General features: G+C 31.8%; 1 protein-coding gene across 1 annotated transcript; it reads left to right on the top strand.

The window, feature by feature from the left end:
- The first annotated feature begins 13,497 nt into the window (after window positions 1–13,497).
- LOC147402405 (putative glutaredoxin-C14) lies at window positions 13,498–14,155 on the top strand. Its single transcript, XM_086441634.1, has one exon. It carries the CDS (start codon window positions 13,715–13,717, stop codon window positions 14,021–14,023), a length of 309 nt encoding a protein of 102 aa, XP_086297760.1. The 5' UTR covers window positions 13,498–13,714; the 3' UTR covers window positions 14,024–14,155.
- Window positions 14,156–14,924: the final 769 nt, after the last annotated feature.

Genomic DNA, 14,924 nt, shown 5'->3' with positions numbered 1-14,924 from the left:
GAGATATAAAGGAGTAAAGGTTATTTAGAATTTGCCAAATTGTCTCATGAGACATTAGACTTGGATTTGAGAGAAATGGGTGACAAACACCTTAAAACATGATCTTGTTGAATCACGACTTTTATTTATTTATTATTTTTAATAAAAGAAAGATAATAGCTATATATTTTGCATTTAAGAATTTGTTGTTGCGGTTATATCAGGTAAGGTTGACAGTGTTCCCTATTCAGATCAAAATGAATAAAAGTTACAAATATTGTAGAAAACTAAATATATAGAAAATCAAAATTTTCATTTCAACTAATAAAACACGACTCTCCAAAAGAAACTAATAAAACACGGAGCCGCAAAAAAAGAAAAATCACTTTATATTCACAAAAAACGAAGAACAGAAGTCATTCTTTAAGATTGAGAAACCCATGCCAATCAACTATTGTCTTATACGTAAGTTCAACTATTAATTAGAAGAAAAATGAAAAATTTGTTGTTGAATATATCAATCACCCCACAGTAGATAACATAAAATTGTTTTGAAGAAATATGATAAAAATAAAAATTTTTATCAAAGCCAAGATGAAACGTCAAGAGGCATATGTTAGAGGGGGCGTCAGAAAATCATAACTCTTTTAAGTAATATTAAATCATGATATTGCTTTTATTAAATTATTATTAAGTATAGGCTAAACTATAATAATTTATGCACTTACCATATCTTATATTTTATGTTCCCACCAATCTCCAATATTATAAAGTAAAATAAAAGATCTATAGAAAAAAAAAATGAAGAAGAAGAAGAGAAAAAGGAATAAAGAAAACATCAAAAAGTTCGAGAAAAAATTTCGGTAGAGATAGGAAAATACTGAAATGACACAAAATATTTATTGTGATTCTCACAAATCTGATGTAAGATGTGTACATAATCATAAATGTGTTTTATCATGATAAGAGTAAAAATCATTTACAATTACGTATGCATGTCCAAGTCAGAATTGTAAGAATCATAGTAAATTGTGTCACCCCAGCACGACTCCTGTAGATATTCTATTCTAGGAGAGCATATGGTCACCAGAGAGATACATTCTATTTCTAACGACTCGCATTAAAAAACCAACAACTGCCACGTACTCTGGTTTGTAGTTTGTACCACGTAACCTTAGATCCATCAAACCCAAATTTAGACATAATACGTGTAAACAGTTGCAAGGTACAACAGCACATTAAGCTGGGATTTCCTGCTTTTAACGTACCTCCTGCTGACTCTCTCATCCTCGAGACGAAACATTGCTTACGTTTCGTAATTTGATTGGCTGTAATTGCCACGTGTAGTTGAAATAATATCGGATTAAACGTTGGATTGCTTACGTTTCGAAATTTTATTGGCTGTCAAATTACCACGTGTAATTGAAATCATACCATCAGAGTTTAGTTGCTTACGTTTCGCAATTTGATTGGCTGATATTGCCACGTTTAACAGTGAAACTAAATCTACGGGTGCGAAGATACGGACATCTGAGTTTGATTTGACGGTTCAAAAAGACCCTCGTTTCCAATGTTCCAAGGGGCATGGGTAGGGTAGCAATGGGTGCCCATTTCACCAGAACCGAACCCGAATCAAAACCTGTAGGATGGTTCTGGGTCCCTTTTTAATGGAACCTGTTAGAGTCGGGCCACTTAGAATCGATTTGATTGAGATCCAAAATTGATAGGAACTGGTACAAATTTAGAATGTGAACCATTTAAAGAGAATTTTATTTATTATTATTATTATACAATTTTGATTCATGTAGAATTGAATCAGAACGACTTATTTTAAAGAAAGGGGAAAAATAATTTAATATATTCTACATAGGTTTTTTTTTTTTTTTTTTCTCCACATTCATCTAATTATTTCCTCCTTATATGAGATTTTCAATTGTGATATATTTTTATGATATATAATTATAAATGAAATATTCATCATTTTAAAGATTTAATTTTTCATGATGAAATGAAAAATATTTACTCTTTATACACTTTATCATTTGATAAAATTTTAACTAATATTATTTTTGATAATCATTTTTGTCCCTACCTATGCTTGTGAGATGTACCCTCTAAAACATTATTATTCACATGTAACAAGGCAGAGTCCAGCTCCTTAACTCATTTAAATCAATATGTTAAAGTAATTCACATCTGAACGAACTCATATCTGTCTTGGACTCGAGCTCGTATTTGACTTGGAATCAAATTTGTATCTGACCTAAATCTGAGCTCGTATCTAACATGAACCCGAGCTCTTATCTAACTTAAGTTAAACTCGTATCTAATCCCTAACTCATATCTGACCTAAGTTTGACCTAGTATCTAATCCTTAGCATGTATCTAAATGCAAGTGTATCTTTCTACATTAAATAAAATGCAAACAAGACCTCGTCAGATTAATGAGACATCACATGTCAGAATTTTTCACGTATCTTTTTTTCCTTTAATGATCTGAAATACTTACACATCAGACTCAAATATTTATCTACAAGTGATTGACACATCTTTTAAAGCACTCAAGTAGATCTCAATATCCAACTCATCATATATTAGAACAAGTAATTTGGTGACACTTACACATCAGATGTGACAAGTGCACAGAAAAAGATCTATGATTTTGTATACTTTTCATGTAGATCGAGTGAAAATTTTCAAGTCAAATATCACAAATCTTTAAAAAAAGATCAATTTCCTAATTGAAAATGTTGTAATTCTACTAAGTTACAGCTAATCTAGGGAAAGTGCCAAAACAGTAATGTACGAGACTAAAATTACTTCCTTTGCCTTCTTATGAATCTCAAATAAAAGTCACACTTTTTCTACTAAATTTTGAAGAAAAAATAAAATCAGTAGAATATATATGCTTTATTTCAAGTTGAAAATAAAGATTAGTTCAGATAAATGGGCACCCATTTTGGGAAAAAAAAATGTTTATTTATATGAATTTGAAGGTAAATTCTGTTTAATGTCGGTATAGTAGTTACTTTTGGCAAAAGAAATAAATACCAAAATGGGTCTGTGACCCCTTCCATAAATATTTCAAAAAACGTGGCGTGGCTACTAATTTCGGTAAAATAAGATTAAAATTTGAAACAACCTGCACTGCTCATTTTACACAGACTTTAAGACGAACTGTTGGTTGGGAGTACGTACAAACTTTTTATAATGAAGGGAATAATTTGAACGGCCATACTTTTGGGCCCCTCAAATATATTTCATATTTACATTTTAATCCACGAAAACTTGGAAAGGACTAAAAACTTATGTAAAAATTCACCTCCACCATTTATACACAAGTAGACATCCATCTCATAATTACAATTACTAAAATTCAGTTCCATCAACCTTATGTCCTCTCGAGCTAAATGTAGAATGCATAAAGGAGTAAGATGTTCCTTCTATTCTTTTTCTATCGTGGTGGATTTACTGTTTTACCACCTCATCTTCTCCAATAACCTTACCCCACCCCTGTAGTTCGGGACATTAAGTGGTGAATTATCTTTTTTTTTGTTGAGATGATGAGATGTACAGATCGTAGGTCTGACTATTTCAAATAAGACACCTGGCTTCTTAAAGCGTCATATCTCATCTAAATCGCCTTGGTACACACAATACCCCACAAACCTCGTATATCAAGTAAGTCAAGATAAAATCCCTGAAAGTAATCAACGAGGGGGATTGAACTCAATAACCTCTCCGTTCTTGGAGGGAGGCCTTGACTTCTATGGCCAAGACTCATTGGTTTGGATGAACATTGAAAATTATTATTATCCTCCATATTTTATTATTAAATACTAGAACGTAGTATGTGCAAACATAATTGTACCAAAAGGGATTATTTATAATTTAAAATATTAATTAAAAGATTTTTTAAGATTACATAATAAAAATGAAACTTTTGTAATTTTGAAAGCTAAGCTACGTGATTACATGGTTGTGGATTGTAATTTTCTTAGTTTTTTTATCAAAATATCTTTGATTATATCAAATTTAAATAAAAAAATAAGGACATTTATGACAACTAAAACTTTGGTGTTGAATCGCTTCACTCTGCCCTTCTCTAATTATAATATAATATTAAAGAAATTGTGCCAATGAGGTGGGATATTTTTATCTATTAAAAATATTTGATATTTGAATACTGTTTAACATTTGGTGTTCAACATTGCAATCTTTTTTTTTATATTTATAATGGGAGTGTCTGAACTAACGTCCAACTACGGGGATTGGAAGAGCCAAGGCATATTGGTCCCTTCCCTGGGCATGTGCAACTCATATTGTGTATCAAACTCACAATTTATGGATTCTCTACTCTTATTGGATCTGAAATTGCCATTGAGCCGCCCGTCAGGGTTAACAAAATAATCTAATATAATTATCTTTTTATAATTTATGATAATTTTTTATTAATTAAATAAAAAAAATTGTCATTAAAAAATGAATATTTTTGTAATAGTAGAATTTGTAATTAAATGGAAAAAATAAGGTTTATGTGGAATTATTTCCACTTGAAAGGAATATCTGTAAATAGTACTTGATTTGAGGTATGTCCTGTAAAAAACTTAAAATCATACGGTACTCCTGACTCTGAGCGAAAGATTTGCTCACGTTTCGTAATTTGATTGGCTAAAGCTGTCATGTGTAATTGAAATGATTCGGAACTATAGCCTTCGGCAGAGAGGAAAGTTCGTGCGGGTTTAAATCTCATACGATTCGAAAAAGGCATTTAACAGTTGGTTGAAAAAAAAATACGTTATGATATGATAATATTTCAGGTATAATTCAAATTAGACACAAAAAAAAAATTTAAATACAAAATAGGAGAAAAAATTCTAAAATTTTTGTGCTTTCAGCACAAAAGGCTGAAACAAAATATATATTTACATACCCCTAAAAGGTTGGTGAGGTGGCCAAGACCAAACTTCATGAAATGAAGGTCAAGAGTTTGAATCGTGCGAGTGGATCCTCTATAAATATTTTTTCTACTGTATTTGATTCGATCAATTTTAAACTCAATAATCCCCAAATCCTCGAATCTTTTGAGTATGGAATATATTTAAAAAGAAAAAAATCTATAAAAAAAAAGATATATTAAAATCGCAATCAAAGGATTTGATAAACGTACGATCATTGAAATCTTGAATTTCATGATTTGTTGATGTGGTTATCTCAATTGTAGGGAATTATTGGAAAAAAATTACTACAAAGGATCCACTCACTTGAATCATTCCTTCCGACCAGTTTCATGAATTTATCCTAGAAATTACGTGGTATGTGGGGAGGGTGGGTACTACATCTGCATGTGCCTGGAGATTAATCGAGTGTAATAAGAGGACCAAATACCTTAATTTCAACGGATAATTACTAACCAATATAAATAAAGTATAAAATTAAATAAGATAACTACTAATCAAGTAACTAAACTAATATTAAGATATTCAAAATAGAATAGATCCACCATACTTATCCATCATATGATTATATGTCATGTGAAGTAGATCACCCGTACCCATATAGTTAGTGAAAGATAATATTTTCATGATTAGTTGTAGTAGTTTCATCTATTATTTGAACTTATCTTGATCATCATCTATGTATTTAGGAAGCTGCCAAAGTTGTTAAAGATTGGTTACTTTGGATATTACTTCTCAAAATCACTTCAATTAATTTTCAATTTTAACTTCATCATTTTATAGTTAGATAAATTGATCGAGTCCTCTAACATATTTGGTACATTGCAAGAAATAGTAAATCCATAAAAGTATGTGCTACCACTTTAATAAGTTTTTCGATGGTTTCTAATTATCAGATCAATTTTACCTAACTTCTTAAGGGAAACGTTGGGATTGCACAAAATTTACTGCAATAACCATAGAACAACCGATCATCATAAAAAATTTATAGTGGTTTACGAAGAAACAACCAACTACTCGACCAACAAATTTTGCTTGTAACTTCACTTTTCCAATTTTTTGTAGGTACCAAGATTTTGAAATGATGAAAAGAGGTTTATAATCCTTTTTTTTTTTATTATTATTAACTTTTTCCACATCAACATTTGTCCTTACCAACAATTAAGAGTTGTGATTTTCTGACTCGAAAATTTTCACTCGGTCTGTATGCGATTGATGTGGCAAGGGCATAAAATCATCGAACTTTTTCTTTGGATAAAAAAGGAAAACGATCAACGGTTATGTGCCCTTCCCACTTTAGTTGTGTACAGACCAAGTGAAAATTTTAGAGTCTGAACATCGTTAGCAAATAATTAATTAAGAAAAATCTTGAAGTGACATGAAAATTGTCATCGTTTCACACTTGTTAACGTTGATGTATGTACATAACCATAGATGCTTTTCATCGAGATTCGAGTGAAAAGCACTTATGGTTATGTGCACACCAATGTGTGAAATTGAATAAAACACACGAGATAAGAATAGTTAAACAACAAATATTTTTATTTCTTAATCTTCTAGGGTTTTATGTTTTGTTGGAAAAAATCTCCCTTCAACAATGCACATGCCTTGGAAATTTGATGGAGTACTCTAATCCAATTGTCTTCCTAACGTATTTAAATGATTTGTATTAATTTTAGGTAGAATAATGATATATAATTGACTCCCACCTCTAACAAATTCTCCCCACATGTTTGTGAATAGAGCCATAGATTTTTTTTCCTTGAGATACACAACTGCACATCCTCAAAAATATGTGTAGTATTGTGTCTCAAGAAAAAATTCTATGGTTCTATGCACAACCATATGGGGGAGATAGAAAATAATTATTTTTTGTAAAATAATGATTTTTTAACGCCCGCTAATGTGTCATGGGTTAGAACCATAGATATTTTTTCTCAGGATACACAACACATTTATGGGGATGTATAGTTGTGTATCCCGAGAATAAATATATATGGTTCTAAGCCATGAAAAGTCAAGGGGTGTATGTTAGAGGGAGCGTCAAAAAATCATGACTCTTTAAGGTAATATCAAATCATGATATTGCTTTTATTAAATTATTATTAAGGATAGGTTAAATTATAATAATTTATTTACTTACCATATCTTATATTTTAAGTTTCAATCAATCTTCAATATTATAAAGTAAAATAAAAGATGTATAGAAAAAAAATGAAGAAGAAGAAGGAAAAAAAGAATAAAAAAAACGTCAAAAATTTCGAGAAAAAGATCTCTACGGAGATAGATAGGAAAATGCTGAAATGACAGAAAGCATTTACTGCAATTCTCACTAAACTGACGTGTGATATAAATATAACCATAAATGTATTTTCTCATGATACGAGTAAAAATCTTCTACAGTTATATATGCATGTCCACATTCGAATTGTAAGAATCACAGTAAAGTCTGTGTCACCCAGCACGACTCAGATAGATATTCTATTCTAGGAGAGCATATGGTCACCAGATACATTCTATTTCTAACGACTCGCATTAAACAAACCAACTAACTGCCACGTACTCTGGTGTGTAGGTTGTACCACGTAACCTTAGATCCATCAAGGCAAATTTAGACATAATACGTGTAAACAGTTGCAACGTAATCAACAGCACATTAAGCTGGGATTTCCTGCTTTTAACGTGCCTCCTGCTGACTCTCTCATCCTCGAGACGAAACATTGCTTACGTTTCGTAATTTGATTTGCTGTAATTGCCATGTAGTTGAAATAATATTGGACTAAACGTAAGATTGCTCACGTTTCGAAATTTTATTGGCTGTCAAATTACCACGTGTAATTGAAATAATACCATCAGAGCTTACGTTTCGCAATTTGATTGGCTGATATTGCCACGTTTAACACTGAAACTAAATCTACGGTTGCGAAGATACGGACATCTGAGTTTGATTTGACGGTTCAAAAAGACCCTTGTTTCCAATGTTCCAAGGGGCATGGGTAGGGGTATCAATGGGTGCCCATTTCACCAGAACCGAACCCGAATCAAAACCAGTAGGATGGTTCTGGGTCCTTTTTAATGGAACCTGTTAGAGTCGGGCCACTTAGAATCGATTTGATTGAGATCAAAATTGATAGGAACCGGTAAAAATTTAGAATGTGAACCGTTTAAAGTGAATTTTTTTTTTTTTTTTTTTTAACGATTTTGATTGATATAGGAACCGAACTAGAACCAACCCATCGACATCAACGACTTATTTTAAAGAAAGGGAAAAAATAATTTAATACCCCCCCCCCCCCCCCCATTCATCTTATTATTCCCTCCTTAAATGAGATTTTCAATTGTGATATATTTTTATGATATATAATTATAAATGAAATATTCATCATTTTGAATATTTAATTTTTCATGATGAAATGAAAAATATTTACTCTTTATACACTTTATCATTTGATAAAATTTTAAATAATATTATTTGTGATAATCATTTTTGTCCCTACCTATGATTGTGACATTTACCCTCTAAAACATTATTATTCTCATGTAATAAGGTAGAGTCCAGCTCCCCAACTCATTTAAATCAATATGTTAAAGTAATTTACATCTGAGCGAACTCATATCTGACTTGGACTCGAACTCGTATTTGACTTGGAATCAAACTTGTATCTGACCTAAACCCGAGCTCGTATCTAACATGAGCCCGAGCTCATATTTAACTTAAGTTAAACTCGTATCTTATCCTTAACTCATATTTGACCTAAGTTTGGGCTAGTATCTAATCCTTAGCATGTATCTAAATGGAAGTGTATCTTTTTACATTAAATAAAATGCAAACAAGACCTCGTCAGATTAATGAGACATCACATGTCAGAATTCTTCACTTATCTTTTTTCCTTTAATGATCTGAAACACTTACACATCAGACTCAAATGTTTATCTACAAGTGATTGACACATCTTTTAAAGCACTTAAGTAGATCTCAATATCCAACTCATCATACATCTGAACAAGTAATTTGGTGACACCTGTCTTCAAGGCTTGCCTATAAATACTCTCTAGAAACTAAAGAAATGGTTGGTTAGTGATTGGGTTGGCTCTAATCTCTAGATCAATGAATACTAATCATCTTCTTTTTCATTGATTTTTTTTGCTTTTATCTGAGTATTAACTAAAGCTTCAGAGGATCATTGGCAAGTATCACACCAAGACCCCATCTTTCCTACCTTCTTACCATCTATCGTCCTAGAAGTCACAATGAGTAGTAGAGAGTTATACCATTGTCTTAAAGAGAATAAGATCGTAAGATCGAGATCAAACCAAACACCATAATAAGTTAACCAAGTCAACACCAACAAAAAAGGAAGCTCTTCAGATCAAGCCTATAATCAGAAGATAATTCTCATCTTGAAGAATAGAAGACCTGAAAAACCCTTCACATTAATAATGTTGGACAAATTGCAGAAGAATTCATTGAACATTTGGATCGTCAACAAGCTTAAGCATAAAACTTAGGCCCATAAACCTAGACAAGTGATGGAGACAAAATCATCTCAGGAGACCATTTTCTTGAATGAAAACGTCGAGATCATCAAGATTTATGCTTTTGTAATGAAGTTTCACTTTTAGGTCCAAATCATTCATTTATCTTATTTTTTAGACGATTTTTCTATTTTAGAAAAATTTTGTTTTATCAATAACTTTAGTTTTAGATGTCAGAATCACATACTATCGATTCTACCTTACTTCCAGGGCTAAGTAGTTTCTATTTCCACTCTTTATTTTACTATTTTTGATCATTTATGTTATTTTTGTGTTTTACTAGGATTATAATTATTATTTAAAAAAAAAAGGGTTTGTAAATACAATGTATATAAATCATCTTCAATTTAATAAACATTCTTTTAAGAGTTCTTTTTCTTGTGGATTTAAGATTTTTTATTCTTTTATTGTTTCATACCACATCAATTATTAATGGGTCAAGATCCTGGACTCCTAAGAATTGGACTCCAATCTCAACCATTGGATTTTGTGTTTGAAGAGTCGGGATTAGGTGTTTTTTTCATGAATCATTCTTAGGCGTCGAGGGATCCCAACCCATTATTAATATATTTAGATCCCCACAAAACATGATTTTGTAACAATATCTCCAAAAAGACACATGTTACTATTCTTGTGTAATCTTTATAAGTAAATTTGATGTTAATAAATAATATTATTAGATATTAAATAAATTTACATACATTATTTAGCTATAAAAAAATTTCCTTTAATCCTCCCAAACCTTTAAGATAAGATTTCAATGATGAGGGTACAAATTTTAATTTCAAAATTAAAATAAATACATTCAACATATATTAATCCTGGGCCCACGATTCAAATATTGAATTCTTGAATAGAGCAATGGGTGAAAAGAATGGGCTTAAAGCCCATGATTCAGAAAACTTCAAAACCCAACAACTAAAACATACCTTATTTGGTACATAACCACATGCGCGTTCATTTATGTGGTGTACATTGTTACGGTTATGGGATCAAATAATTGTCGGTTTTATTATATATGTTAAGGAAAAATTCTTTAGTAATCAAACCTTAATCAATTTTATATCTTTTTAGGAAAACTAAAAGAGATAATTACTAAAACAGATACATATTTTGCAAAAAGTACCTGATATAGTAATTTTTATGTAAATCATTATGATCATTGTGTGGACAATTTGATGAATATACGTCCATGCCCCTGAGTTGATTGTTCACATGGAGGCTAAATAAGAAAATAAAAAAATGTGATATAACCATTTTGGTAAAAACAAATAAATGCATAATCAGATATATCTCCATATCTTCATAAATATAATAAAAATATGTTGGGTTTAATAATTTTTGCAAAAATACTTTGCCATCTTAAAACACCCAATTAAAAGGTAATTTTAAAAAATCATTATATTTTTCAACTTCTTTAATGATTTAATCAGGATCCGACCATGACCTAATCAAATTAACAAATTTTTGGTTCTCAAAACATTGGTCCCAATATATACTTGCATCAAACGTGAGAAATTTTTTATTTAGAGATTTTTTATCACGATGTTCACAGGCTCTCCATTGTGTGACATGTGTAGCCTAACGAGGGTAATTTTGTAAAATTGGTCTATCCCGAATCCTGTGAGGAAAAAGTTTGTGAGGAAGGTGTTTTTTTTTTTCATCAAACGTCATTAAAGTGGGAAAAATAGAAAAAGAAGACGTGCAATGCAACTGATGGTGGGAATTTATACTTTAATGGGTCACTTTCTAAGGGGGGGATGGATGTATATATCCACAAAAATCATATAAGAATCGTTTTATCTTTCCAGATTTTCTAAGGTAGAGAAAGATCGATGAGGAATAATAAGTGATCAATTTGTACCAAGCTGTACTGATGTATCTCATCCACATCATGTGTGATGCCACGATTCGTTATCCAAACATATCTATTCGAAGTTGACATTCTTCATCACCCACTACTCATCCCATTCAACTCCCTCTCTCTCTCTCTCTCACATGTACTTGGTGACATATAAACTTGTTTGTGTATTTGGAATGTGTGGCATAATCAATTGACACTCCTGATTAGACATGTTCGGGATCAAAACCTAGATCAGCACTCCTTGGGATACAAAATTGTGTTTTCCCATAAAAAATTCAATTTTATATCTCAAAGAGTGCAGATCTACATTCTCAAACATGTCACATCAAGGATGTCGATTGAGTATGTCATGTGGCTAAGTTAGATTATCACTACTCTACATAAAATGACATAAGTTATGTAAGGATGGATGTCTCTAGTATGGATATTAATTATTTAATTTTTTCTTTTTTACTTTTTTATTTATTTTTTAGGATAGGTTTGTCTAGCCCAACTAGCAAGAGCAACCCAATTGATCTCTTAGAATTTCATATCTCGATCAAATTCCTAGGTAAAAGTAATACTCTACAAATCACACATATCAAGTAAATAGGGGATAAATCCTTATGTGTTATTATCGAGGGGATTTGAATTCAAGACCCCTTCTCTTTTGGAGAGCACCATAAATAATACGGGACATATAATTGTTATATATACATGTATTTTTAATAAGATTTCTAACAACTGATGCATGACTTCCGAAGAGAAATTCAAAAGAAACCGTCAAGTATGACTTCTCAAGTTGTGTAGGCTATGGTAACACGTAATAGGGGAATTAATTCTCAATCAATCAAATCAACCTTGAGTCTCAAAAAAGGAGAGTAGGGTAGGCCACCAGAATCACTTTGATGTGAGCAAATAATCAACAAACAAATCACTAACTCGGACACAATTAAAAGGAGATAGTTATTATAGCATATATGTTCCTGTGACGTATAAAATGTGTATCTCATGAGTATATCATGTATCTCTAGGATAAATCCTGGGTTTTGTCTTTAAATGATCATATTTTTATATATATATATTTTCACGAATCAAAATAGATCCCAACCCATTGTTTTTATGAATAATGATTTTCTAACTAGAAAGTCTTCAAACGGTCAATACTCGATTAACGTCTTACAAACACAGAATCATAAAATCTTTTTTCTCGGGATATATAAATATAAATCTTCATAAAATATACATTTGTATATCCCGAGAAAATAGATTTATGATTCCATGTCTGTAACACGTCAGCTGAGTATTGATCACTTGAAGACTTTCTAGTTATAATATCAGCACCCTATTTTTATACATGCTGTATCCGTTTACATTACTTTTCCATCAAATACATCATAGGGTTTTATTTTTTCTTCTTGAAGTAGATATATGAAGGGAAAAGGTAGATTTATTTTGGATAAATTCTTTTTTTTTTTTTTTTGCCACCTCAGCAGATGCTGTGAGATAGAATGGTAGGCAATTCGACATGAGGTAAAGACACGATACTCCACGTAGTTGGATAGTTACCCAGCTTCACATCCTCTTTGCCAACATGTGGCACAATTTTTGGGCTCACCCCATTTAAATATCTGGGCCCACATGGTGTATAAACCCATCAATTGTGGGCCAAACATTCATAATTCAATGGGCCTGAGAGAGAGAGAGAGAGAGAGAGAGAGAGTTCCATGTGATATAGACATATCATGAATTATCTTCTTTGTTTTTTTTTTGATGAAAGATCTCTAAAATCTTTCAAAATATAAATATGTAATTAATTACAATATAATTGTCATTGTTGCAACAAACATTTGCTGAAGAAGGGAAGTCAGCTTCTACAATGTTTTCAAATATCCATAGATGTTAAAGAGTCCTCATGAGGATTATAGCCATCCTTTATGTCCATACCACTAGTTTTGTGTCACAAATATCGAGGATCATATATCAGATATGCAGTCCAGGGGATGATGGTACATCTCAAGAGAGTATCATAAATTATATGGATATTATACAAGTTGTTATTCACAAGGGGGGTCATAATCAAACAAATGATCAAGAGAAGTATTCTAGGCATCCATCCAATCCAATATCTAAAGGAACATTTTTTTTTTTTTTGTTGTTGTTGATATTTTGGATTAAAGAATGAAACCCACCACCCTTATCTGTCTCTATAAATAAGGGCTCACAAGAGCTCAAGTTCATCACAACCAAGACTCAATCAAAGTCTACTTCCAACCTCACATTGCTACCTAACCAGGTTTCCTCATTCAAATTTCGTAACTTCTAAGCCTTCGATTCCGATTCTAAATTTAATTTACATTCCACGAGTTTGTCTTCCATAGTGTTTGAATTTGTTGGAATGGATCGAGTAACGAGATTGGCGACACAGAAGGCGGTGGTGATATTCACTAAGAGCACTTGTTGCATGTGTCATGCTGTTAAGAGACTTTTCTATGAACTTGGGGTGAGCCCAGCGATTCACGAGCTCGACCAAGACCCTAGAGGAAGAGAAATGGAGAGAGCGCTCCTTGGATTAGGGTTTAACCCCTCGGTACCAGCTGTGTTCATTGGGGGTCGATTGTTAGACTCCACTAACACAGTCATGTCTCTTCATCTCAATGGATCTCTAGTGCCAATGCTCAAAGAAGCCGGAGCTATCTGGCTTTGATACAATGTTAAGAGCTCTTGTTCTCCTTGTTTTTCTCTAAAGCAACTAATGAAAATAATCTATAGAGTCTAGTATGGGTTTTTTTTTTCAATAATCATATTTTGCTAATAAAACCATGCTTTCTTTGTGAATTTGTTTGTATGCCTCCTTTGATACCTTAATCTTAAGCTATTGGTAAGTAAATTTGGAATATTTGCCTAGTTTAAAAGAAATATATATATATATGGGTCAGGTTCAAGGGCCATATAAGGAAACATATGAGAAAACTTTCGTTTTTCAAAGTAAGGGTTAGAGGTTTTGGATTGAGCTGATTTTTTGCAAGGATGGTCACTATGATGAGAAGATCATCCTCACAAAAAATCAGCTCAATCAGAAACTTCTAAATCCATCAAAAGTGATTTACAAATTAGTGATAAAAATTGATAAAAAATCGACGGTCCACATTCTAAATCACTTTTAATGGGGTTAGAAGTTTCAGATTGGGCTGATTTTTTTTTTTTTTGGATGATCTTTCCATCATAGAGATCATCCTCACAAAAAATCAGTTCAATCCAAAATTTCTAACCCATATTTTAAAATTTTATTTACCGTCGAAAGTTTTCTCATATGTTTTCTCATATGGCCCTTGAACCTGACCCTATATATACATATATATATATAAAATTTTAGAGTCGTGATTTTTTGACACCCCCATATGCTCCCTGACATGGCATAGACGAAATAAATCTATGATTCTAGCCCATGCCACATTAAATAACGTATAATATGGGGTGTGTGTCAGAGGCGTGTGTTAGAAAATCATTATTCAAAATTTTATGCAAAAAAAGTTGAAAGATGAGAGCTAGTTTGCCTATTGCATGAATATGCCAGATTGTCTACGAAGGCATTGATGAAGACAGAC

Source organism: Akebia trifoliata, chromosome 5, assembly GCF_017979445.1.
Source record: "Akebia trifoliata isolate Shusen 1 chromosome 5, ASM1797944v1, whole genome shotgun sequence".
NCBI lineage: Eukaryota > Viridiplantae > Streptophyta > Magnoliopsida > Ranunculales > Lardizabalaceae > Akebia > Akebia trifoliata.
Note: the sequence above shows the minus strand (reverse complement) of the source record. Positions and strands in the feature narration are given on the sequence as shown.

Coding starts and splice junctions, on each gene's coding strand:
- LOC147402405 (XM_086441634.1), top strand. CDS start 13,715: ATGGATCGAGTAACGAGATTGGCGACACAGAAGGCGGTGGTGATATTC.